At 47.9% G+C, this 25102-nt stretch overlaps 1 protein-coding gene across 2 annotated transcripts in view; it reads left to right on the top strand.

Moving 5' to 3' along the window:
* LOC100382830 (protease Do-like 7) overlaps positions 1 to 25102 on the top strand; it is a 34628-nt gene that overhangs the window by 8014 nt on the left and 1512 nt on the right. The window contains exons 8-22 of one of the 2 annotated variants that reach the window (XM_020553496.3): positions 6577 to 6642; positions 6811 to 6867; positions 6987 to 7052; positions 8147 to 8254; positions 8480 to 8560; positions 10248 to 10297; positions 10718 to 10883; positions 11000 to 11500; positions 14711 to 14893; positions 14971 to 15073; positions 15613 to 15783; positions 15868 to 15947; positions 16012 to 16065; positions 17221 to 17448; positions 24849 to 25064. In XM_020553496.3, coding sequence (XP_020409085.1) covers positions 6577 to 6642; positions 6811 to 6867; positions 6987 to 7052; positions 8147 to 8254; positions 8480 to 8560; positions 10248 to 10297; positions 10718 to 10883; positions 11000 to 11500; positions 14711 to 14893; positions 14971 to 15073; positions 15613 to 15783; positions 15868 to 15947; positions 16012 to 16065; positions 17221 to 17448; positions 24849 to 25064 — 2130 coding nt within the window. The remainder of the gene's footprint in view (positions 1 to 6576; positions 6643 to 6810; positions 6868 to 6986; positions 7053 to 8146; positions 8255 to 8479; positions 8561 to 10247; positions 10298 to 10717; positions 10884 to 10999; positions 11501 to 14710; positions 14894 to 14970; positions 15074 to 15612; positions 15784 to 15867; positions 15948 to 16011; positions 16066 to 17220; positions 17449 to 24848; positions 25065 to 25102) is intronic. The other variant, XM_020553497.2, reaches the window with a different exon arrangement.

The raw sequence follows: 25102 nt of genomic DNA, 5'->3' as shown, positions 1-25102 counted from the left end.
TACCTAGGGAAAGCTAAGCAGAAGCAACTTATTTGTTGCCGGCTTCCCTCGGGGAGCTGGGACTCCTAGCTGCCTCCTCTCGCTCGCAGCCCCACCCCGCGAACAGTACTTGCAGCACTGTAGCGCGGTACTGTAGCACCCCTCCTCTCCTCCCGCCGAACCTAGCCACGGCGCATCAGTGTCGTGCACGCCGTTGCCCCCCTGCACTTCACCCCTACTCCCTGCGCCACGTTCCCGGTAGAATCCACAATCCTATCACATTCTGTGTTTTCTGTTATCGTTGTTGTGGAGAGCTTATGCATGAATAGATATTGTAGAAAGGGGAAGAATGGATTGAATCACCACACACCCATTGAGGGTGGGGAGCCTGTTATATATAGCCAATAGGCATGCATGGAAGGTACATGTAAGGAAGGCTATTCCCTGTACAAGGAAACATACCTAGGCTATAGATAGAAGGTAATCCTAGTCTATACAAGGCAGCTAGCCAATCTAGGGGATTACAATCAATTGCTAATCAGGCTCTGATTGATCCTGATAGATACATATCCTAATACCCGCCCGCAGTCTGAGCGGGAGGATCACGGACGCAAAGACTGTTCCGAAATTCAGTGAAGAGCTGTACGGGCAGTCCCTTGGTCATGATGTCGGCGAACTGGTGTGTGGACGGAACATGAAGAACACGGAACTGCCCCAAAGCAACCTTCTCACGGACGAAGTGGATGTCGATTTCGATGTGCTTCGTGCGGCGGTGGTGGACTGGGTTGGCTGCCATGTACACAGCGCTCACATTGTCACAGTAGACCACGGTCGCACGGGGGATGAAGATGTGCAACTCATGTAGAAGCTGACGCAGCCAGCAGCACTCAGCAACCGCATGGGCCACAACACGGTACTCTGCTTCGGCGCTGGAGCGAGAGACAGTCGTCTGACGTTTGGACGACCATGACACCAGATTGTCGCCGAGGTAGACGCAGAAGCCGGAGGTGGAGCGACGCGTGTCGGGGCAGCCGGCCCAGTCGGCATCGGAGTAGGCTGTGAGCTGATCAACGACGCCAGGTCCCAAGTGCAGACCTGCGGACAGGGAGCCCTTGACATAGCGCAGGATGCGCTTGATGAGCGCAAGATGCGGCTCGCGAGGGTCGTGCATGAAGAGGTAGACTTGATGGACAGCATAGGCCAGGTCCGGCCTGGTCAGAGTGAGGTACTGAAGAGCACCAGCGAGGCTCCGGTACTCCGAGGGATTGGCGACTGGAGCGCCCTCGGAGGCAGACAACTTGGTCCGGGCATCCACCAGAGTAGTTGTCGGGTGGCATTCAGACATGCCAGCGCGCTGGAGAAGATCAACGGCGTACTGCCGCTGGGAGAGGAACAGCCCACTGCTGTCCCGTGTCACCGAGATGCCGAGGAAGTGGTGAAGATCCCCGAGGTCCGTCATGGCAAATTCCGACGATAGGCGGGAGGTGACGTGCTGGAGAAGAGCCGGCGATGATGCAGTGATGATGATGTCGTCGACGTAGAGGAGGAGGTAGGCCATGGCGTCTCCATTCTTGTAGATGAACAAGGAGGCATCCGTTTTGGAGGTGGTGAAGCCAATACTGCGAATGAAGCTGGAGAAGCGCTGATTCCAAGCGCGTGGTGCCTGCTTAAGCCCATATAGGGACTTCTGCAACAGACAGACAGAGTTAGGTGCAGCGGGGTCGACGAATCCTTTCGGCTGCTCGCAGTAGACAGTCTCCTCGAGGTTGCCGTGAAGGAAGGCATTCTTCACGTCGAGCTGCCGGATGGGCCAGTCTCGGGACGCAGCAATGCTGAGGACGGTGCGGATCGTGGCCGGCTTGACGACCGGGCTGAATGTTTCGTCGTAGTCGACGCCTTCCTCCTGGGAGAAGCCACGAACGACCCAGCGCGCCTTGTGCCGGGCGAGGGAGCCGTCGGAGTGGAGCTTGTGTTTGAACAGCCACTTGCCAGTGACAATGTTCGCACCAGGCGGTCGGGGTACGAGGCGCCAAGTGCCGTTGTCGATCAATGCCTTGTATTCGTTCGCCATCGCAGCACACCAATTTGGATCGGCCAGGGCACTGCGATAGTTCGCCGGGATTGGCGAGGCGACGGAGGCGGAGAAGCCGAAGCGCTGGACAGTGCGAAGGGAGCCGGTCTGTGAGCGTGTCACAGGCCGGTTCGCTGCAGTAGAGAGGAGCCGAGCTGCTGGAGCCGCTGGTGGCGAAGTTGGTGCAGCTGCTGTTGGCGCTGAAGTTGCAGCAGCCACAGGGGCCACCGCTGCGGTGACCGGTGCTGCTGGAGGCTGGGCGCGTCGGGTGTAGGTGGTGCCGAAGCGCTGACCATCAGTCGGGGGAGCCGCCGGCTGCCCGGCTTGGGGCCCATGAGCGCCCAGTTGTGGCCCGCCCGCAGGGTGAACCCGGGGGCCGATCTGGAGTATGGCCGGGTCCAGGAACACCTGGAGATCATCCTCGCTGCTGGCAGCGAGCGGCGGATGGGTGTTTGCAGGAGCCGTCGAGGAGGTGAGGTCCTGCATCAGAAAATCAAGTGATGACGACATGGAGGCCGCCGATGGTGCAGCCGAGAATGGGAACACAGACTCATCAAAGATAACATGGCGCGAGATAATGATGCGGCGAGTGGACATGTCAAGGCAGCGATAGCCCTTGTGAGAGGATGGGTATATCAGGATCAATCGGAGCCTGATTAGCAATTGATTGTAATCCCCTAGATTGGCTAGCTGCCTTGTATAGACTAGGATTACCTTCTATCTATAGCCTAGGTATGTTTCCTTGTACAGGGAATAGCCTTCCTTACATGTACCTCCCATGCATGCCTATTGGCTATATATAACAGGCTCCCCACCCTCAATGGGTGTGTGGTGATTCAATCCATTCTTCCCCTTTCTACATGGTATCAGCTCTCTAGATCCTGCGCCCATCTCCCTGCTGTGCGCAGCGCCAACTCCTCCCTGCTGTGCGCAGCGCCAACTCCTCCCCCCTGGTCACCATGACCGACGCCACCACTCCTGCCCCCGCTGTGATTGTCGCCCCCTATGCGACGATCAATGTCAAGAACCACATCCCGGTGACTCTTGAACTGGCAAAACCCAACTTCAACCAGTGGGAACCATTCTTCACCTCCCTCTGTGGAAAATTCGCTCTCCTCTCGCACATCGACGGATTGCAGGAAGCCCGTCCCACAGATCCTTCTTGGGGCATCGCCGATGCCTGTGTCCGCAGCTGGCTTCTCGGCTCGGCTGGGCCCGACGTCATCGGCCTCGCCGCGGCTCCAAACCAGACTGCGCGTGAGCTCTGGGTCGCCATCAAGCGCCTCTTCGAGGCCAACAAGGCTCCACGCGCCATCTTCCTAAGCCATGAGTTTCACTCGATGACTCAGGGCGACTCCTCCATCAATGACTATGCCCAGCGTATGAAGGCCACCGCCGACGCGCTCCGTGATGTCGGCCGCACCATCACCGATGCGGAGCTCGTCCTCAACCTCCTCCGCAGCCTCAACCCACGTTTCGCCAGCACCGCCGACAATATTGCCGACTCCCACCCGCTGCCGGACTTCGCCACCACTCGCGAGAAGCTCGTGCTGAAGGAACTCCGCCTCGCCAATGAAGGCACGGTTGCGGCCCAGACGACACTCCACGCATCGTGCGGTACCAACTGCCGCACCACCCCCACCACCAACGGCGGCGGCTCCACTGCCAGTAGACAGGGCGGTCACGGCAGTGGCTCCAGCAGCGGCGGCAACCCAGGTGGTGGCGGCGGCCGCTGGAAGAAGAAGGGCAAGGGCGGCCCTCACTCTGGCGGTCCCAGGTTCCCAGCCGCCCCCTGGTACTGCTACCCCCCTTGGACCGCCGGGGTTCATCATCAGCCCTGGCGCCCGCCGGCGCCAACCCCTGCCTGGCGCAGTCCTGGCATCCTCGGCCCCTACACTCAGGCTCAGGCGCACACTGCGCTCGCCCCTGTTCAGTCCCCCGACAACCCTGCTCCACCTATGGCAGCGCAGGGCGGTTGGGATCAGGCTGGCCTCATCGCCGCACTGAATCAGATGTCCCTCCAGGGGTCCTCCCCTTGGGTCCTCGACACTGGCGCCACAACTCACATGTCCTCTTCGGCAGGTATACTCCTGTCCCATCTCCCCCCTCCTTCATTCGGCATCACCGTTGGCAATGGAACCACCATACCCATCACCTGTCGTGGCACATCTACACTTTCCTCCCCCACCTCTACCTATCGTCTTAACAATGTTCTTGTTGCACCTGCACTTGTGCGCAATCTTTTATCTGTTCGTCAATTCACTCGTGACAACTCTTGTTCCATTGAATTTGACGCTTATGGTTTTTCTGTCAAGGACAAACAGACGGGGCACGTGACTCTTCGCTGCAATAGTGGTGGCGACCTCTACACTTACCCCTCCACCACAACTCCCTCCTGCAGCCTCGCCACCACGTCGTCTTTGTGGCATCATCGCCTCGGCCACCCCGGTCCCTCCAGCCTCGCCCAACTTCGCAGCATGTCGGTCATTACCTTCAATAAAAGCTCGCCATGCCTCTGCCATGCCTGTCAACTTGGCAAGCATGTGCGCCTTCCATTTAGTCACTCGACATCTGTTACCCATGCTCCGTTTGATTTACTTCACTGCGATGTATGGACATCTCCCGTGCTTAGCAATTCTGGGTTCAAGTATTACCTTATTATACTCGATGATTATTCCCATTACTGCTGGTCCTTCCCACTACGGCACAAATCTGAGGTGCACCGCCACATGATTGAATTCATTGCATACACCCAGACCCAGTTTAGTACCACACCTAAATCCTTCCAAGCCGACAATGGGACCGAGTTTGTCAACCGCGCCACCACTTCTTTCCTTGCTAGCCACGGCATCACTCTTCGCCTTTCCTGCCCCTATACCTCACCACAAAACGGCAAGGCCGAACGCATGCTCCGCACCCTTGTTTTAAAGGCGTCGCCTAGGCGTCCAGGCGCCCGAAAGATCCAAGGCGTCCCCGTCGCCTAGGTAAGAAGCAGCAAGAGGGCATAGGGCAGAGGGGAAGGGAAAGGGGCGGCGCTGTTTCGGGTTGGCAGCGTCGAATCGGGAGCGGCGGAGGCCAAATCCAGGGCGGCGGAGGCCAAATCGTTGGCGGCAGCGTCCAAATCGGCGCTGAGGCGGCGACGGCGAATCTGAGGCGGCGACGGCGAATCTGAGGCGGCGGCGGCTCAATTGGGGGCAGCGGCAGCTGAATCGTGGGGGAGAGAGGCAACCTAGGGTTGCCAGAGGAAGGATTATATGGGCTGGCTGGTGGGCTGGGCCTCCTACCCCTTCCTTCTCCTTTTTTTCTTTTTCTTTTTTTCTTTTTCTTCCTCCTCCATGGGGCTGTTTTGCTGATTCTCAGGTTGATAAGGCGTCGCCTTGCTCGCCTTAGGCGTCGCCTAGGCGTCTAGGCGGTGGTCCGGCGCCTTATCTCGCCTTACCGCCTTAAGAACCATGCTCCGCACTACCAACAACACCATCCGCACCATGCTGCTCCATGCGTCCATGCCACCTCCATACTAGGGATGTTCCTAAAACATCCGAATTGTATCACAAATCTAATATTTTAGCATAGATATACATAGAATTTAAAGTTAATTTTCGGCAATGTTATTAAGAATATTATGAAGTATTTAAATAAATTTTTGTATAATTTTTTGTGTACATTATTTTCTCCCTACAACAAAAAAGGTGAAAAAACATCCGAATCCGTATTCGAATAGACATCCGAATTTTATATGAATTATTTAAAAAGATATAGAATGGATTTAATGTTTATTTTTTGTGAAGATTAATAGTCTCAATGCTAAAAACAAGAATATAAATTTACATATCAAATTCTATATGTTAGTTGTTCACAATCGAAGAAAGAAGACCAAAAAAATGACATCCGAATAAATATCCGAATCCATCCCTACTCCATACTGGGCTGAAGCCCTCACAACAGCAACATACCTCCTCAATAGGCGCCCCTCCTCCTCCATACAAAACCAAATACCTTACCAAATTCTTCACGGCCTACTCCCTGATTACGCTTCCCTTCGCATCTTCGGATGCCTCTGCTATCCGAACCTCACTGCCACCTCCCCTCACAAACTCGCCCCTCGATCCACTCCTTGTGTCTTCCTCTGATACCATGTAGAAAGGGGAAGAATGGATTGAATCACCACACACCCATTGAGGGTGGGGAGCCTGTTATATATAGCCAATAGGCATGCATGGAAGGTACATGTAAGGAAGGCTATTCCCTGTACAAGGAAACATAACTAGGCTATAGATAGAAGGTAATCCTAGTCTATACAAGGCAGCTAGCCAATCTAGGGGATTACAATCAATTGCTAATCAGGCTCTGATTGATCCTGATAGATACATATCCTAATAGATATTCATGCATTTAACCTTGCAGTACTTCAAATTATTTATGGCATCCTGCAATTCTCTTCAATTCTTCATTGCTGTTACTGTTACTTTTCTTTACTGCCGTTATTGGGCTTCATAGCATCCTTCTTTTTTCTATTGCATTGAAAGGCAACCTTTCAACACAAAGGATTTGAAGAAACTCGACGTCTTGGCCTCCGGAATGAAACGGAGCAGGTATGTTCTTTCATTGTTTGTGGCTCACAGTTTGACTGGGTAATTTGTGATTGTTTATTTTCTATAACAACTTTCTAAGCTTGTTTCTTCATGGTATGATGGGAATGTATTTTTAAATGTTGACCTCCATCATCTAGGCTTAAGAACCACAGCTTGCTTTCTGTACAGATGGTGCGTGTAGTTTCTCCAGAAGGCGAGACTGGAATGCTGGTTGTCGATTCAGTGGTAATCTGGAGCTTATATTCTAAGCTTGTTCTTTTATCATACGACTTATCGTGCTACTTGTTGTATCATGCTATTCTGTAACTTACTACTGCTGAAACTGCAAGGCTGTGTCCATGCAGGTACCTGAAGGCCCTGCACATAAACATTTAGAACCTGGTGATGTTCTAGTACGCATCAATGAGGAGGTGGGAACTGCTTTTAATGGCTAGATATATTTGAAAACCACCATTTTTGTCTGTTGAATAAGTGAAATTATATTAACAAAATAACATAAATTCATGCCAAAATTTCTTAGTAGCTAGCTCAAACTGTTAAAATCAGTATAGTGGGCTATGTTCTGTATAACTCTATGGTATTGCTATGCGCCATTGGTTGAGGTAAAAAATGTTTCCTTTTGTGCAGAATGTCTAAAATGCTGGCAATGTTATGCTAGCACAATCAGTGCTATGTCATTCTACTGGGAATTATATACTAAAGAAGGTCATTTTTTAAGTAAACACTCCATCCGCCCTAAATTATAAGACATTTTGTCATTTCTAGATTCATAGCTCTTACTATGTATTTAGACACAACATATATCTAGATACATAGCAAAAGTTTTGAACCTAAAAAAGCCAAAACGTCTTATAATTTGGGATGATTTCACTTTTTATGCACACGGACCGTGGTGTAGGCCTGTAGGGTATGTACCATGTAAGCATGTATAATTCCAAAGAACCAAAGATACTTGTTAGGATCGGTAAAATTCTACCGAGTTAAATTATTAAATTTCCTAGCGTTACTGCTCTAATAATTTGAAACCAGTCTATTGATTTCATCATTACCTATGTTTGGCATACCATTTTCTGTCTGTGATATCATTGGTTCTACAGTTTACTGTTGTATCTATCATATGTGAGTTCTCATTTAAACATACAGGAATATCCTTGATCACTGATAGCCTGTAAACTACTCCCTCTATTCTTATTTGTTTGTCGTGTGACTTGTGTGTGTATTAAAAATGTACAAATCTTTACTAAACCTATTCCAGTTAAGTTAGTTTTGTTAGCTAGCCATGCAGGCTTACGAATAGAGGAGTCTCGTCTTGGATGTAGCAAACAATAAGTGTAATTAGACATGTAGCTATTTCTCTTACTGGAATTCCATAACGAAAAACAAGCAAATACACTTTTCACAAGCTAAAATGGCCACAAAATATGGTTTCGTGCCAATTGTATTTTCCATAGCACACATAGTTTGGACTCGGATGGTGTTGTTTAACCATTTTAACTGATTGCAGGTTGTAACTCAGTTTCTTAGATTGGAGACTTTACTTGATGATAGTGTTGGCAAGGAAATTGATTTGCAGATAGAGAGGGGTGGAGTTCCTTTAACTGTAAACCTGCAGGTATTTGGCAATTTTGATGTATCATATCTTGTCTTTTTTCTTGTAATATATCTGTAGCACTTCTATTGCCTGATATATCTTTACCACCTATTGCCTGATATATATGTAGCACTCCTCTATCTGTAGCACTCCTATTGCTTGATATAGACTCCTATTGTAATATATATATGTCAGCATGTCACATTTTTTTAACCCTTATTAATCTTTACCACCTTGGTCTTTCAGGTTGAGGATTTGCACTCTATAACTCCAAATCATTTTTTGGAAGTTAGTGGTGCTGTCATCCATCCACTGTCATATCAGCAGGTGAAATTTTGTAATATTCATATCTGCTGCCCTTATTAAAAGAACCTGGTAATCTGGACAAGGGAAACTGTTACCGTTGTTTTGGAAGTTCTTTTTTTTTTGGCTCATACAGTCTGAAATCATTTTTTAGAACTTCGTAGGAGAACTGCGAATCATTTCATTAAGAAGAAAGAAGACAAATGGGGTTAACCCTGGATACAAGGTCGGACGGGCCAGAGCATATTGCTTAGGACCACCAACCCTACACACTTATCAACTACAGGACTTAAACACAACCTATACTCCAACAGACAAATGGTGGCTAAGGAGGCCCTGCAGAGCCAGGGTGGGGACAGGTAGTCAGACAGTGTTGGATAGTCTTCTCAGCCTGATAGCTTCTGAAACAGTTCAAGGAATGGTCAAGAAAGGTCTGAGTTCTCTGATCTCTTTGAGGGCCTGGATGATCTGGAATCACCGCAACAGATGCGTGTTTGACGGCCAGACTCCCAGTCTCCCCTCTATCCTTCGGCAGGCTGACGACGAGAGAAGAGTTTGGGAATTAGCTGGGGCCAAGGGTCTCTCTTTCTTGGCAGCTTCTTTGCCTAATGACTGAACCCCCCTGTTTTTACTTTAGTAGTTTTTTGAGTCCGGCTTCCTTGGACTCTTTCACTTATGTGCGGTACTGGCCTCCGTAAGGAGTTTAATGTTGTAACCTCTGGTCTGCTATAGACCTTTTTCCTCTTCTTAATATATTTAAGGAGCAGTTCCCCTGCGCTTTTGAGAAAAAAAGTCTTCTCAGCCTGATCACAAAGTGGACAAGAACCAGGGTGGGGCAGTCCTCTTTTTGCAAGCCTGTCAGCCATCCAACACCGATTCTTAACTGCTAACCAGATGAAAACTCTGCATTTTAATGGAGCCCACGTCTTACACATGCGTTTCCAAGGACCAAATTTACTTGTCCCAACTCCCAATAAAGAATGCCTCATATGCCGATTTGCTAGAATAGATCCCATGCTTGGATAGGCGCCAAGACTATCTAAACTAATCCAAAAGGTTAAGCAGAAATGTTTTCCATTGTTTCTTATCGCTCTAGATGCTTGGAGAGTTGGAGGTGTTTACCAGAGGGAAATCACTATTTCTTGCCATGTAGGATAGATAAGATGCTAACTTTTTTATATCACGAATTGATAAAGCATGATTTGTACTTATGCATGTACCTTTAGCTAGTAGATAATGCAACCATTTAAGTGCCTACAGTTGTTTGCCCGCATTACATGGGAGAAGGTCAAACCGTCAGAATGATCTTATGTGGGTGCTTGAGTACAATCTCTCTGAGAATTGATGATGGCACCTTGCATTGGAACTGCCCCTATAAACATGTTGCACTTTAAGTATTAAAGTCGTGAGGTCTAGTGATCTACCCACAACCCACGATTTCATCTATAAATCCCTGTAAATTACTCGGGTTGCTCTCACAACTATGGTCTTGTGTATGGATGGGCTAGAGTTAATTTTAGCTAGCTAGCAATTAGCCTTCTATCTAAAATTAAAAACAGGCCCTTTATCTCATGCTACATAATTAAATACAATCAGTTAATGCTTACATCACCTCCTCATGTTTGAATTTAGACTAGCACATCAACGTCTACAGTTTTAGTATTTGTTGTACGTCCAAAATGCTGCTAATCATGCTTAAATCTTGTTTCAGGCTAGAAACTTCCGATTCAAATGTGGTCTCGTATATGTTGCTGAAGCAGGGTAAGAGATCTAACTGTAACATAGCCTCTCATGTTCCATTTCCTGAAAGAATGACTATTTGTTTGCTTTCATTCTTCCGAACCTCTCATTTATGGCATTGTAACAAATCCTTTCAGAAACATTCCTTTTTGATCTGGTCATCTGGAACATCGGCTAGTTTGTCAAATGTTTATTTGCTGTCCTTGCATTGCATTTGAACTAAAACTGCCCCCCCCCCCCCCCCCCCCCGGACCAGCAACTGATCATAACCTTCCTATTGAGGTTTAACAGCACTAAATGCTCTTCTTATTTGTTTGGTCATAGCATTATTTTCGCACTCACAATTTTGCCTTCAGTTTATCAATGTATATCTTTAATGCATATGATTGGTACCGTAGCAAACGAGTATTTCTTTGACTCATTTAGCACCATGCAATGCAGGTACATGCTCTCTCGGGCATCTGTTCCACGCCATGCCATTATTAAAAAGCTTGCAGGAGAGGATATTGCACATTTAGATGACCTTATTGCAGTTCTTTCAAAATTGTCTAGGGGAACACGAGTGCCTCTAGAATATGTCAAATACACTGACCGTCACAGGAACAAAGTAAGATTTGAGTAGCTATTTATCACAATAATCAATGCCTTATCTCCTGCACATCCCAGTTCAAAATTTGAGTTCAGTTTCATAAATAAACTAACCATTTTTATTTACGTGACTAGTCTGTACTGGTGACAATAGATCAACATGAATGGTATGCGTCACCTCAGTTATATACTCGAAATGATGCAACTGGCTTGTGGACTGGAAAACCAGCTATACCACCAGAATCTCCGTTTTTAGCTCTAGCTCATCATGCTAGTCATGTGGACACAAACTCAAACGCTGTTTCATCTTTATCCGAATCTAGTCCTATGGATCTCAAGTGCCAGTATGATTCTGAGAACCTGGCAGACGGATGCATCAAAATGCAAACTGATGATGAGATTGTTGTGGATGGATCTCATTCTAACGAAGATTCTGTTATTGAGAAAAAAAGGCGACGTGTGGTCGAGGAGATAGCTGCCGACGGAACTTTACCATCTTATGGAGATCTAGAGGATGTAAAAGGTGGTTCTTTGAGGCATCCTTCTAATGCAGATGGATCTGAACTTGCTCGAACAATATCAAGCAATGCATCATTGGCAGAACAAGTAATTGAACCAGCCCTTGTGATGTTTGAGGTGAGCAATTTATACATAACATGCATTTTATAGCCAGGGTCTGTCATAATACTTTTAGGGAGGCTAGGGTACTAGACTATGTAATGCTGCATGCCTAGAAGCTGCACAAGCTGTTCTGCGAGTTAAATTTTGAACAGTGCATGAAAAGCAAAAAAAGCAAGCTTAACCTAGACAAAACAAACATCATGTAATTAGGGATTTGGATTGTGTGCTGGTCCCTGTTCTTAAGGCGTCGCCTAGGCGTCCAGGCGGAGGTCCAACGCCTAGGCGCCTTGCCCGCCTACCTCGCCTAGGCGTCCAGTCGGTGGTCCAACGTCTTGTCTCACCTTACCGCTTTAAAAACCATGTTGCTGGTAAGAAGCTTGCTGGCCAAGCAGCAATCTCATTGCAGACGACCTAAATCGGATGCCTAGGCAGGAATCCTTGCTTGAGAGCACAACCAAGCAGTTCCTAACCCTCCGTGGTATGCTGAGATTTGTATGTTGATACTCTGTTTTGATAGTATGGACATGTGGACAAGATTTTCCGATTGAGGCTTAAATCTACTATAACCTTAAGTTGCATTTGTGGCGATAGGTTTAAGCTTGTTCACCTATTTTTTTTCTGACAAGTTCATCCTGAGGTTTCCGAAGAAGATGAATCCCAAAATAGGCACTGTTCATTTACACTGGTGGGTGGTTAGGAAGTTTAAGCCTATATGGCTATATTAACGGAAAAATGTGCTATGTCATTTTCAAAATTAAGTTTTCAACAATGATCTGCTTATTTTTTCTGTATGGACAACATTGGCACTAAAATAAGAGTTTCTTATTATAGTCAGTTCATTATCAATATATTCAGCTCATAATAAAATGAGTTGTTTATATATTGATAATGAAGAGATGATATCTTCTGATTTGATGGAAGCCATATCTGTATGGAAAAGATTCATCATGAGTAAAAATATCCTATTGTTTTCCTCTTGGTTGACTATTGGACTATTTTCTATATTATCTATTCCCTTTGTTATGGTCGCTAGATCGGTGAGGGATTGGAGAGTGGTATCGATGGGCAGGAACGTCGGCCGAGGGCCTCTGCCCACGGCCAAGCAAGAGGAGGGTTTCCCCCTTCTAATTCTTGCCTACTTTATTTCTCATCCATTGATTACATAAATAGGCCGGCTGGCCGCACCTGTTTTGCTAGAGATCCTTATCTCCTTAAAACTCTCCTAAAAACCCTCAACAAACTACTAACTGATAACCTTCCTAGATAATCTCAACTAATCTTCTAAATAATCTCAACTAATCTTCTAATCTTATCTCTAACTATCCTTATCTAATCCCCTTGGAGGACCCATGTCTGCTGCTGCCGCAGCCCCTCCATGGGCCTCCTTAGGCCCTGACACTACACCCCTCCTGGACAAGCAGCTCGTCCTCGAGTTGCAGCATGACGGGTGCTCAAAGATCGAGTCTACTTGACCCAAAACCAGACACCTAGAAGACAAGCATTTTACATCTCGGCTCATCTTATTATTTCGAATATGATTTTTTTGACTCCATAAGATAAGGCGGACACCCTCCGCGTGTTGGACTTGCACGTGTGCAGCTACCTGGATCCCATTGATGCCATCTGGACGAAAGGGGAGCACATGGACGGGCACCTGGAATAGGTCGCAACAATAACCAGCGGAGTCGCCCTCGTGGCGGTCGGTAGCGGAATGTGGTGGCGCTAAATAGTGCGCCCTTGCCTATGACGATGGGAGTGCCTTCCCTACCGCCGCTGTCGTAGAGTTGAAATTCGTCGCCCGCGGGACACGTACCATGCTCGCACTTGGAGACAGCGGCCCGGTGCCGCTGCTGCTGGCCGTTTGATAGGGCGAGGTCACGCTCCCGTGTGCCGAGATCAACCGTCACCAAGGCTGCCTCGGGCATCTGCCGTCGCATCTCCCGCACTCTCCGTCGTGCAAGGAAGCCACGAGCAGCAGCTTGTATGCTCATAGCCACCGACGTCTGGAGCCGTGCGGACAACACCAACTGATGCTGCTCATGTTGCACTATTGCCTTGATTTGCAGCAGCCCTTGCTCAACCTTCTGGAGCGTGGCTTGCATCTTTGCGAGATCAACCCTTATGTTGGTCCACAAGTCCCCCATCGATGGAGCTGGTGATTGCTGAGCCGTGGCTACCCCTAGTGGCGTCGCCCATGGGGACGGAGACGCCGTCAAAGAAGATGATGTGACGAAATTTGGCGTTGTCCCTAGAGATGGGCACGCCGGCGTCCAGGATGTGATGACAAAATTGGCTGGCGATGCTGCCCATGGAGATGGGGACGCTGGTTGCCAGGATGGCGTGACGAAGGTGGCATGCGGCGCAGCCCATGGAGATGGGGACGTGGGTTGCCAGGACGGCGTGGCGAAGGTGACATGCTCCATGGAGATGAGGACGCCAGTTGCCAGGACGACGTGGCGAAGGTGACATGCGACGCAATCCATGGAGATGGGGATGCAGAAGCCATGGGATCAGATTGAAACCCAAGCTATCCGATACCAGATGTTATGGTCGCTAGATCGGTGAGGGATTGGAGAGGGGTATCGATGGGCAGGAACACCGCCCGGGGGCCTCTGCCCACGGCCGAGCAAGAGGGTTTCTCCCTTCCAATTCTTGCATACTTTATTTGTCATCCATTGATTACATAAATAGGCCGGCTGACCGCCCCTGTCTAGCGGGAGATCCTTATCTCCTTAAAAGTCTCCTAAAAACCCTCAACAAACTACTAACTGATAACCTTCCTAGATAATCTCAACTAATCTCCTAAATAATCTCAACTAATCTTCTAATCTTATCTCTAACTATCCTTATCTAATCCCCCTTGGAGGATCCATATCTGCTACTGCCGTAGCCCCTCCATGGGCCTCCTTAGGCCCTGACACCCTTCACTCCAATTTCCAGTCCATCTACTCTGAGAACAATTAGTTTTGTACTACTGTTAATTAATTGTTGAACCCCCTTGCATTCCAAGGCCATCTTCAACAGACTCCCTATCCCACCTCTTAGCCCACCTTCTATTTCAAACTCTATTCTATGGACATTGCAATCTATAGTGCAAAACAATATTTTGCACGGCTATATGCACGCTATGCTGGAGACAACCTAAGCGACATGTATTTATTGGTTTTGACTTTCATGTTTCTTGCCCATAACCATATGCCTTATCAGTTATCTCTATCTTTTCAGGTGCATGTGCCGCCCGTTTGCATGCTTGATGGAGTTCACTCTCAACATTTTTTTGGAACAGGGGTTATAATATATCATTCTGAACACCTGGGTCTGGTTGCAGTTGATAGGAATACAGTGGCTGTATCTATCTCTGATATAATGCTTTCTTTTGCTGCATATCCCATTGAAATACCTGGGGAGGTATGGTTTTTTATGTTCTCAATTATAAAAGCTAAAAATACAAATTTTCAATTGCACATACATAATTTTCGTTTCAGGTTGTTTTCCTCCATCCTGTTCACAACTTTGTCCTGGTCGCTTATGATCCTTCTGCACTAGGAGCTGGAGCATCTGTTGTCCGGGCTGCTAAGCTTCTATCAGGTTTGTTTCTTTTACAGTTTCTCTATGTATTTCCAGTATTATCTGAAGAGAAACTGTTTTTTCGCTTCATTCCACCGTGTTGAATCAAATTATGAGTTTAATCATGTTAGGCTGATTCTAACCATTCCCCCCTATTTGTACTTTCTATTCATTTTAAATACCTCCCCCTCTTTCTTTCCTCCCCCTATTTCTTCTCTTCTCCAACCATTTCACCTATTCAGCCCCCTTTACATTTGAGAAGAGGGGGTGAGGGTGGGGGAGACGGTGGAGCAATCCATGGAGAAGTACAAGACTGAGTTCTAGGGGGGTGAAGGATCGAGTGATACATTGAAGGGAGTCTTATACCCTTAAACAGAGAGTGGCATAGTCACTGACCTTCTCATTTTGCAATCAGCTTGCCTTTATTGTACTAATGAGCTTCATCGTGTCATACCATTAAGACTACATAATCACTGAACTATCCATTTCCAGTCAGCATGTCTTTTCCACAATGTAGTCCATTCTACTTTTTTAAAAAAGAAATCTTGTTTTCTGTACAGAACCTGCTTTGCGACGAGGAGATTCTGTCTATCTAGTTGGGCTTAGTCGAAGCTTACAAGCAACATCAAGGAAATCAATCATAACTAATCCTTGCACAGCTGTCAATATTGGGTCAGCTGATTGTCCACGATACCGTGCCATAAATATGGAGGTCATTGAGCTCGATACTGGTACTTCCTAAGGAAATTTCACTCCATTGGATCATGTTCTAATTTTTTGAGTTGACTATATTGATTTGTTTTTTTTTGTTTTAGATTTTGGTAGCACATTTTCGGGCATATTAACTGATGAGCAAGGAAGAGTTCAAGCATTATGGGCTAGCTTTTCTACCCAGGTTAGTTTGCGCTGAGTTCTTTGCTTTGTCTGTTTCTCAAGTAATAGTGGTAGCATGCTCCCAGGAACGTTCACACAAAAGAACAAAGAAAAGAACAAAACGGAAGCTTACACGCAAGGTTAGCTGCATGATATTTCTAACATTTAGTAAATGTGTAATAATAGTAAACCTTGAACTGCTAGTAAAGTAATCCAAACTGTTTTACATGTGTTGGGTACTGATAGGTGGGCCCCAACACTCGGGAGTAGGTGAGAACCATGATGCATGACAAAACGATAGGTAGGGAATTGTAGCGTCTCGTCGAGCGTGTCCCATCTAGCTACAGGGCAGGGGTATTTATAGGGTAACCATGGGTCGATAACCTAACGTACATTCATACCCCTGTTACCAACTACATCCTCATTCCTCGGAATATGCTGTACAACGGGGTAATTACAGGGCGGTGACGCCTCATCCCTCACGGTTGAGTACACCAAAACATCAACATGGCAGCTACTCTGACAGGCAGACCTGGTTGGGTGGCCCCCACCAGGTTTGGCAACTTTGTGGTGTACTGGTGTCTATGCTCCATTTGGGTCTTCATCCTCTTGGTGCCTTCGCATCCGACGGTTTGGGCACCTTTGCACCCTTTGATCCGTTTGTGGGTGCGGTCCGTGCTGGGAGCCTTCGGCATCAGCGGCCCTCCTCCCCTCACTGGATTCCAGCCTTCTGGGGTTGTCGTCCTTCCGGGGTTGTCGTTGGGCCGCAGAAGCGAAGACTCCGCCGGTGGCGCGTGCTTGTCGAAGTCTGCGGATACGCCCGGTCCTGTATTCAAACATGGTTAGTCTTTGCTTGGGGGCAGGATCGACGAAGGGTCGATTGAGGTCTGGTTCGGTCTCCGTCCCAACATGTTTGTTAACTAGACAAGATTTAATTTATAGTGCAGCAGCCACTTGCACTAATAACCTTTTACTATACGGACTTTACTAGTACTCCCTCCGTCTCAGGATATAAGGCGTAACCACTTTTTATTCTTGTCCCACAATATAAGGCGTGCTCTCTCTATGCATACGTATATCGATGCAGTGGTATAGAGACAATTAAATGCATTTCTTGGTCTTTGAACCAGAGGTGGTTACGCCTTATATACTGGGACGGAGGGAGTAATCAACAGCCATTACAAGTCTTAGCCTAACAATCTAATTCTTGAATAGCTAAAGCTGGTTGTTTACTCACTTCTCTGTATGCTTAGTACTATCAACTAACTGGTGTATGGCCCACTTTTTTTCTCCAGCTGAAATATGGTTGCAGCAGCTCAGAGGACCATCAGTTTGTTAGAGGCATACCAATATATGCAATAAGCCAAGTACTTGAGAAGATTATCACTGGAACTGAAGGACCTTTTCGGCTTATCAACGGAATAAAGAGGGCAATGCCATTTGTCAGACTTTTGGAGGTGGAACTTTATCCAACTTTGCTATCCAAGGCAAGAAGTTACGGATTGAGTGATAACTGGGTGCAGGTAATCAGATCTATTTTTTATTTTTAAGTTCCTATAATATTCTGTATTCTTTGTGATCTGCAAATATTTTATACTGCTATCTAATTTTCTACTGCGTCATCATTTTGTGGGCTTGGTGCCTCTGGCTGCATATAAGTAGAACAGTCTTTGATGGGGATCGGCCTTCCATTCAGAGGGTGCAGCAGCATTTTAGCGATGAGTTCTATTGTTGGCTCCTGGTGGGCGCCAGTTTTTTTGGGTCAGCTTGGTCTACCTAGTTCCATGGGTTAATCGGATCTAATCCGTGTAGTCCTCTCCTCTGTCTCCTTTTTTTTGCTTTTCTTTTGTTTCTTTTCCTGTTTTGGCTTTGGGTGTAAGTCCTGTTTTCTTTCTCTAATATAAAGATGAGCAGCTCTCGTGCACGTTCAAGAAAAAAAATGTTTTAGAAGTTGTTGTCCACAACTTATGAAACTAGTCAAGTAATTATCAGATTTGAGAGATGCTCTTGATATAAGAGTTAACACCATATGTTCTTATTTTGGAAGTGATAGATGGCCTCCACACCCCCCAACCCCGCCCCGTCTCCCTCGTCCTCCCACCACCACCTCTCGTTGGCCTCCACCCCGGACCCGGCGACCACTCCAGTGAACCCCCTCTACGTGCCCTGGCTAGGAGTTTCCCTGACCCCCAGGTTGGCCGTCCGAAGTCCCAGCGTTGGAGTGACGCTAGCCCGGAATCTTCTGGAGATTCTTGCCTGGCGCCCCATTCCTATAAAGAAGCCCTGCTAGCCACCCCCACGTTTCCTGTGGCTTCTACCCCGGGGACGACAGAGAAACAAGCCAGTGAGGAGAAGACGGTGGCTGGCTCACGACCTGAGGTGCAGAGTCGGCTGGTGCCCCAGCGACTGGACGAGGATGGCTGGCAGGTGGTGCAGCGCAGAAGTAAGTTTCGCGGTGATCATCTTCCCCGTCGCTGGTCCCATGTGGACCTTCGGGGAAAATGCTATAACTGTTTTTCCTCCACACATCTTGCTATGACCTGTCGCCGGCCTACTAGATGCTTTAAGTGCTACAAGCTTGGACACCAGGCCGTCGGATGTCCTTCCCTCCCAGTAGCAGCGAAGAACTCAGTGTGGCAACGGCTGAGTAACCAGAGTGAGAGAGCTTTGGTGTGGCAATGTTTGGCAGTGCAGCAGAACCACCCGCCTCCGTTTGCTGCAGACTCCCATAGAAGAAGGTCGGTGTGGAGGAGGATCACTCCTTTGGAGCCCGCGCTGAAGGCAGACACCTCAAGGATGTTTGCTGCAGGCGACTCTCAAAGAAGCCTACGCAACAAGAAGAAAAGAAGACGTTCCAAACGGGGCAAAGGATCGTTGATGCCTGGTGCTGGTCCAGGCTCTATGTCCCCGGTTTCCTCTGATAATGCCGACGCCTCCAGGAAGGTCCAAATGCCGGCCCTGAGGTCTGGAGGACAAATGGAGATATTCAAGAAGACAATGCCTTCTTGTGTTTTGGAATTCACCACTGAGATGGCGCGTGAAGAGGTAATTCTCCGCCGAGCCCTGTTCGTAACAGTTGTTGGGACTAGGCCGGAGGTGCTAGGAGTTGAAGTGTTAGAAGAAGTTGCACATAATTTTGATGTCCATATTGAAGCCATGTGGATTCATCGAGTCCGGCCAGAGGATTTCCTCTTGATTCTACCTGATGAAGAAACTGCCTCAAGGGTGCTTAATGATGGCAAGGCATATAGGGGGCCTCATTTCAGTTTAAAGTTCAAGCGCTGGTCGAGGTTTACTCATGCATCTTCGACGATCATGTCTGGTATGGTGGAGGTTGAGATTAGAGGAATTCCAGAGCACGCTTGGTTTCGTTCTACGGCAGAAAACATCTTGAGAGACTCATGCTGGATATCGTAAGTGCATCCTGATACTTTGCAAAAGAAAGATTACTCATCCTTTCGGGTCAGTGTTTGGTGTTTTGATCCTGGAAGACTACACCGTGATATGGACCTTCACATCGTCGAGCCGGGCTTGCACACACTTGAGAAGAGATGCCTCACTTACAAGATCAGTGTGAGCGCTACCCTGTCAGAACTACCTGTAGCGGACCTGGGGCCTCCACCGCCCCCACCTCCGGCGTACGGCAGGAGACCTGATGGTGACGGCGGCGGCGGCGAGGACCAGGACCCCCAATCTCGTCGTTCGAACGGGTCCCTGTTCCAGCGGCGATCGGTTCATCTTCGCCTGGGCCCGCAGCTGCCGTTGGGACGCGGTGCTGCAACTCTGGCGCCTCGGGCTGCGCTTCCCGCGCCGTCCCTGTTCCAGCGGCGACCGGTTCATCTTCGCCTGGGCCCGCAGCTGTCGTTGGGACACGGTGCTGCAACTCTGGCGCCTCGGGCTGCGCTTCCCGCGCCGTCAAAGACCTCGGGAAGGGAAACAGCAAATCCGGAGCGAGATCCTGAGCGGGATGCGCTTCCTTCTCTGCACATTGAAGAGGCCGGTATCCCAGGAGCCCCAGGAAGACAGAGAGGTTACCGAGGCAGTTATTGTGGGACAGATCTCCCCGGGGAAGATAAACAATCCCCGGATTGCATGCGACATGACTGTTGGAAACGTGCTGGTGGATATGTCGATTGGTGAACCAACAGAGCCAGGCTCACCCCGGAACCTGATTGGGCCGCCTGAGATGGCCTGGAATGCCTCGGTCTCGCCCCATCGGCCAACTGGGCCGCTAGAGACATGGCTCCCAAGGCCTGTCTCGCCCCAGCCTTGCCCGGCGCTAGAGACGATGCTTCCAACGCCGGTCTCGCCCCACTGTCTACCTGGGCTCCTGAACACGACGATGCCTGGGTCTGTCTCGCCCCACATTCGAGCTGGGTCGCTTGAGATCGTGCCTTCTGTGCATGTCTCGCCCCGGCCTCAAGTTGGGACGCCAGAGATGACCCCAGATGATGTCTCGCCACTTGAAGATACTGGGACGCTGAAGATGGCCTTGCCTGAGCCTGTCTCACCTCAGCATCTGCTTGGGTCGCTTGAGACAGTTGCATCCTTGCAGACAGAGCCAACTAGAATTCTGAAGGTCTATTACCGCAGAGGGTCAAGAGGAAGTCAATTTCATGACGACCAACAAGATGGAACAGGAAGGGAGTTGCTGGCAATGGAGAATGGGCATACAACTGATCCAAGACCTGATGCCCTCACAACCATGGGTGCTCCGTCTGAGACAAGAAAAGAAGAGTTCCTCAACAAAATCTGTAGAAGACCTGACGCTTGTCTGCTGATACCAAACAAAAACAGCAAGAAAGCAACTCCTCCCTCTCCAACAACACCTGCTGCTGCGCCAAGACGAAGCCGACGTGTCGCTGGAGCTGGAGTGGAATTCAGCATGCAAGATTGGGGTGGCAGGGCCACGAAAAAAGCCATGAAAGCCCTGCAGATCATTACTGAAGATGAAGGCATCAGTCAGGAAGCCCTCAAGGCTTATGCAGAGCTTTTCAAGCACCCACTTTCTCAGATCCAGGTGGAGGCCTTGTCAGCCCTTTTCGGTTGGCCCACGCCACCAGAAGTGCTTGTTTAAGCCTAGGTTCCTCCCTCTGTTCTTTGTGGTAGTGTTCTGTAGACTGTTATCCATGAATCCAAACAAAATTTTATTCTGGAATGTGAGAGGACTGAACTCCTCAGTAAGGCAAGACTCAGTTAAAGAGCTAGTGGACTCTTCCCAAGTGGATGTGGTTTGTGTCCAGGAAACTAAAATGCAGAGCATTTCAACAAGAACTATCCTCTCCATGCTTGGAGCTGAGTTCTCTGATTAGTCTACCTGCCATCAACAGGTGCAAGTGGTGGCATCTTGATCACTTGGAAAAGACATATAGGTCATACAGGGCAGCAAAGAATCGACAATCACAGTGTTTCAGTCCAGTTGTGCAGGGAGCAGGGGCAGGCTTGGTGGCTTACCTGTGTGTACGGCCCTCAGGGAGATGATGGAAAAATCCTTTTTCTTCAGGAACTCAGAGATGTCAGAACAGACTGTGCTGGTCCATGGCTGGTGGCTGGGGATTTTAACCTCATCTATAAAACATCAGATAAGAATAACTCCAATTTTAATAGAGCCATGATGGGTCGTTTCAGGGATTTGATCAATGATCTTGCCCTCAAGGAGATTCCGCTGTTAGGACGCAAATTCACTTGGTCTAACCAGCAAGATAACCCTGTCCTTGTTAAGCTTGATAGAGTGTTTTGTTCTGTGGATTGGGAGCTAACCTTCCCTAGAGTTATTCTCCATAGTGCTGCGTCACTTGATTCGGACCACTGTCCCTTGCTTTTGGGACTCGGTGACAATAAGCCTGGAGAACGGCGTTTCCATTTCGAATCCTTTTGGACCAAGCTTGAAGGTTTTCAGGAGGAAGTGCATTCAGCATGGATCTCAGTCGAAGCTGTCAGATGCCCTGTCCAGACTCTAGAGAAGAAGCTAAAAATGACAGCAAGAAGACTGCAAGGTTGGAGTGACAAGCAGGTTGGGCATGTAAGATTGCAGTTAGCTTTGGCAAAGGAATTGCTGCATAGACTGGAGATGGCACATGACGAAAGACCACTTACTCCGGCAGAGATCTGGCTTAAAAACAGGCTCAAAAAACAATCTTTGCTGCTGTCCTCATTCAAGCGAACCATGGCAAGATTAAGGTCAAGAATCTCATGGCTCAAAGAGGGGGATGCGAACACAAGATTTTTCCATATTCATGCAAGGCATCGTAAGAGGAAGAATTTCGTAGCCATGTTGGTTGATGGAGATCGTATCCTAACCAACCACAGTGAAAAAGCAGCAGCAGTGGATCAGTTTTATACAAACCTCATTGGACATTGTGGAAACAGGGAAATGACTATTGATTTGGATGCCCTTGGACTGCCTAGACACAATCTGGATGATCTAGACTCCCCTTTTTCAGAACAAGAGGTTTTGGAAACCATTAAAGGCTTGCCTTTGGATAAGGCCCCAGGGCCGGATGGATTCACAGGGCGATTCTATAGAGATTGCTGGGGAAGTATTAAAGCAGAAGTTATGGCTGCAGTTAGGGCAGTTTGGAGCAGGAATTTCAACAATTTCTACAAGCTCAACACGACCTTTATTACCATGATACCAAAAAAAGAGGGGGCAGAGCAGGTCAAAGACTTTAGGCCTATTAGTCTTGTGCACAGTTTTGCAAAACTGATCACCAAGATACTTGCTAACCGGCTGGCCAAAAGGCTAAATGAGCTGGTCTCTCCGATTCAAAGCGCATTTATAAAGGGAAGGTTCATCCAAGATAATTTCATGTTGGTACAACAAACTGCAAGGCTGTTTCACTAGCAAAAATTGCCTCGCCTACTCCTCAAACTTGATATCACTAAGGCTTTTGATTCAGTGTCCTGGCCCTTCCTAATTGAAGTCATGCAGCAGATTGGTTTTGGTCATATCTGGAGGGATATTGTTTGTGGGTTATTGGCTTCCTCCACTACACAAGTGCTGCTCAATGGTTCCCCGGGGGAACGTTTAGCCCATAGGAGAGGGCTCAGGCAGGGAGACCCCCTCTCCCCCATGCTATTCATCCTAGTTATGGATGTTCTTGGCCTCCTATTCGCTAAAGCAGAAGAAGCAGGTTTGCTACAACAGTTATCTAGAAGAAAGAAGCTCCATAGGATTTCTATATATGCAGATGATGTGGCTGTGTTTTTACATCCTACTGCTGAAGAAACTTCTATCACTTTAGACATCCTGGAACTTTTTGGAGATGCTTCTGGCCTCATAAATAATGTACATGAATCAAATGTATATCCTATTCAATGCCCCAAGGGGAATTTGATGGAAGTTCAGAGTTTGCTGCCTTGTGAGATGGCAACCTTCCCCTGCAGGTATTTGGGGCTCCCCCTATCCTTGCATAAGCTTTCTCGGCAGCAGTTCCAGCCCTTTGTTGAAAGAATTGCAGATCAACTCCCTAATTGGAAAGCTGACTTGATGTCCAGAGCAGGAAGGAGAATTCAGGTGCAACATGTTCTCACAGGCATGACAGTTTATTTAGCAATGGCAATTGACATTCCCCAATGGGCCTTAGATGCCATTGATAAGATAAGAAAGGGTTTTCTATGGAGAGGCACAAAGGAAGCAAAGGGAGGACACTGTTTGGTTGTTTGGGGAAAGGTGTGTCGTCCCCTTCAGTTGGGAGGCTTGGGAATCTCTAGTCTCCCTGAGCTTTGTTGGGCTCTCTGCATGAGATGGCTGTGGTTGCAGAAAACAGATTTGGGGCGGCCTTGGGCAAGTCTTCCCATACAGGTCCCAAACAAAGCTAGGGCTTTTTTTCTCTATGGCTCTTGTTTCTATGGTTGGGGATGGTTCAAACACCTTGTTCTGGAATGATAGATGGCTGCATGGCACTCGAATCGTTGATATCGCCCCTAGCCTGCACAAGTCAATTCCAAGAAGAATTGCTAACAAAAGGACGGTGAAAGAAGCACTTTTAAACAGGAAATGGATTTCAGATATTAGGGGGGCTCTTACAGTAAGAGTCTTGGTTGATTATCTAAATCTTTGGGAATCCCTCTCAGAGATTGAGTTACAGCCAAACATAAGGGATAAACATGTTTTCAGCCTTGCTTCAGATGGTAAATACACAGCGAAAGCAGCTTATAAAGGCCTGTTCTTAGGTTCTGCTACTTTTGATCACTACAAAAGAATCTGGAGATCTTGGGCCCCCTCAAAGTGTCGTTTTTTCATTTGGTTGGTGGCACACAACAGATGCTGGACTGCTGATCGTCTGGCCAAAAAGGGCCTGAATCACCCGCACAGGTGTCCTCTTTGTGACCAGGAAGATGAAACCATGAACCACCTCCTTATTTCCTGCGTCTTCACAAGAGTTTTCTGGTATATGCTCCTAAGGAAATTTGGGTTACATGCCCTGGCCCACAACCTGGCCTCACATCCTTCTTAGAGTGGTGGAAGGGGGCTGCTGAGGCAGTGCAGGGAATGGTCAAGAAAGGGCTGGATTCTCTCATCATTTTGGGTGCCTGGAAGATATGGAACCTCCGCAATAGATGTGTGTTTGATGGAGAGACCCCCAGCCTCTCTCGAATCCTGAAGCAGGCTGATGAGGAGAGAAACCTTTGGGAGCTAGCAGGGGCCAAGGGTCTCTCCTTTTTGGCTGCTCCTTTGTCGGTAGCCTGAATTCCTAATGGATTTGTTTCTTTATGCTTGTTTCTGGTCTCCGTAAGGAGCGCTATTGTACTATGTATTATGTTTTTCCTCTTCTTAATATAATTAAAGGCGCAGTTCCCCTGCGCTTTCGAGAAAAAATTATCAGATTTGCTTTATGGCCCTTGTTCCCTGTGTTACATGCAAATACAGATTTTTTTGGTTGCAACAACCATTGATATTGCACTGTGATTACTCTTTCAGGCCCTTGCGAAGAAGGATCCTGTGCGTAGACAAGTCCTACGGGTGAAAGGTTGTTTGGCTGGATCGAAAGCAGAAAATCTTCTGGAGCAGGGAGATATGATTCTTGCTATCAACAAGGAGCCAATTACATGCTTCCTTGACATTGAGAAGACTTGCCAAGAGTTGGACCAATCCATTGGGTCAGATGGAGTGCTTAACATGACAATATTCCGTCAGGTTAGGATGACATGATATAAATGAATAAAAGAAATTCA

Source organism: Zea mays, chromosome 5 (assembly GCF_902167145.1).
Source record: "Zea mays cultivar B73 chromosome 5, Zm-B73-REFERENCE-NAM-5.0, whole genome shotgun sequence".
Taxonomy (NCBI): Eukaryota; Viridiplantae; Streptophyta; class Magnoliopsida; order Poales; family Poaceae; genus Zea; species Zea mays.
The sequence above is the reverse complement of the archived record's forward strand: the minus strand, read 5'-3'. Positions and strand labels throughout refer to the sequence as shown.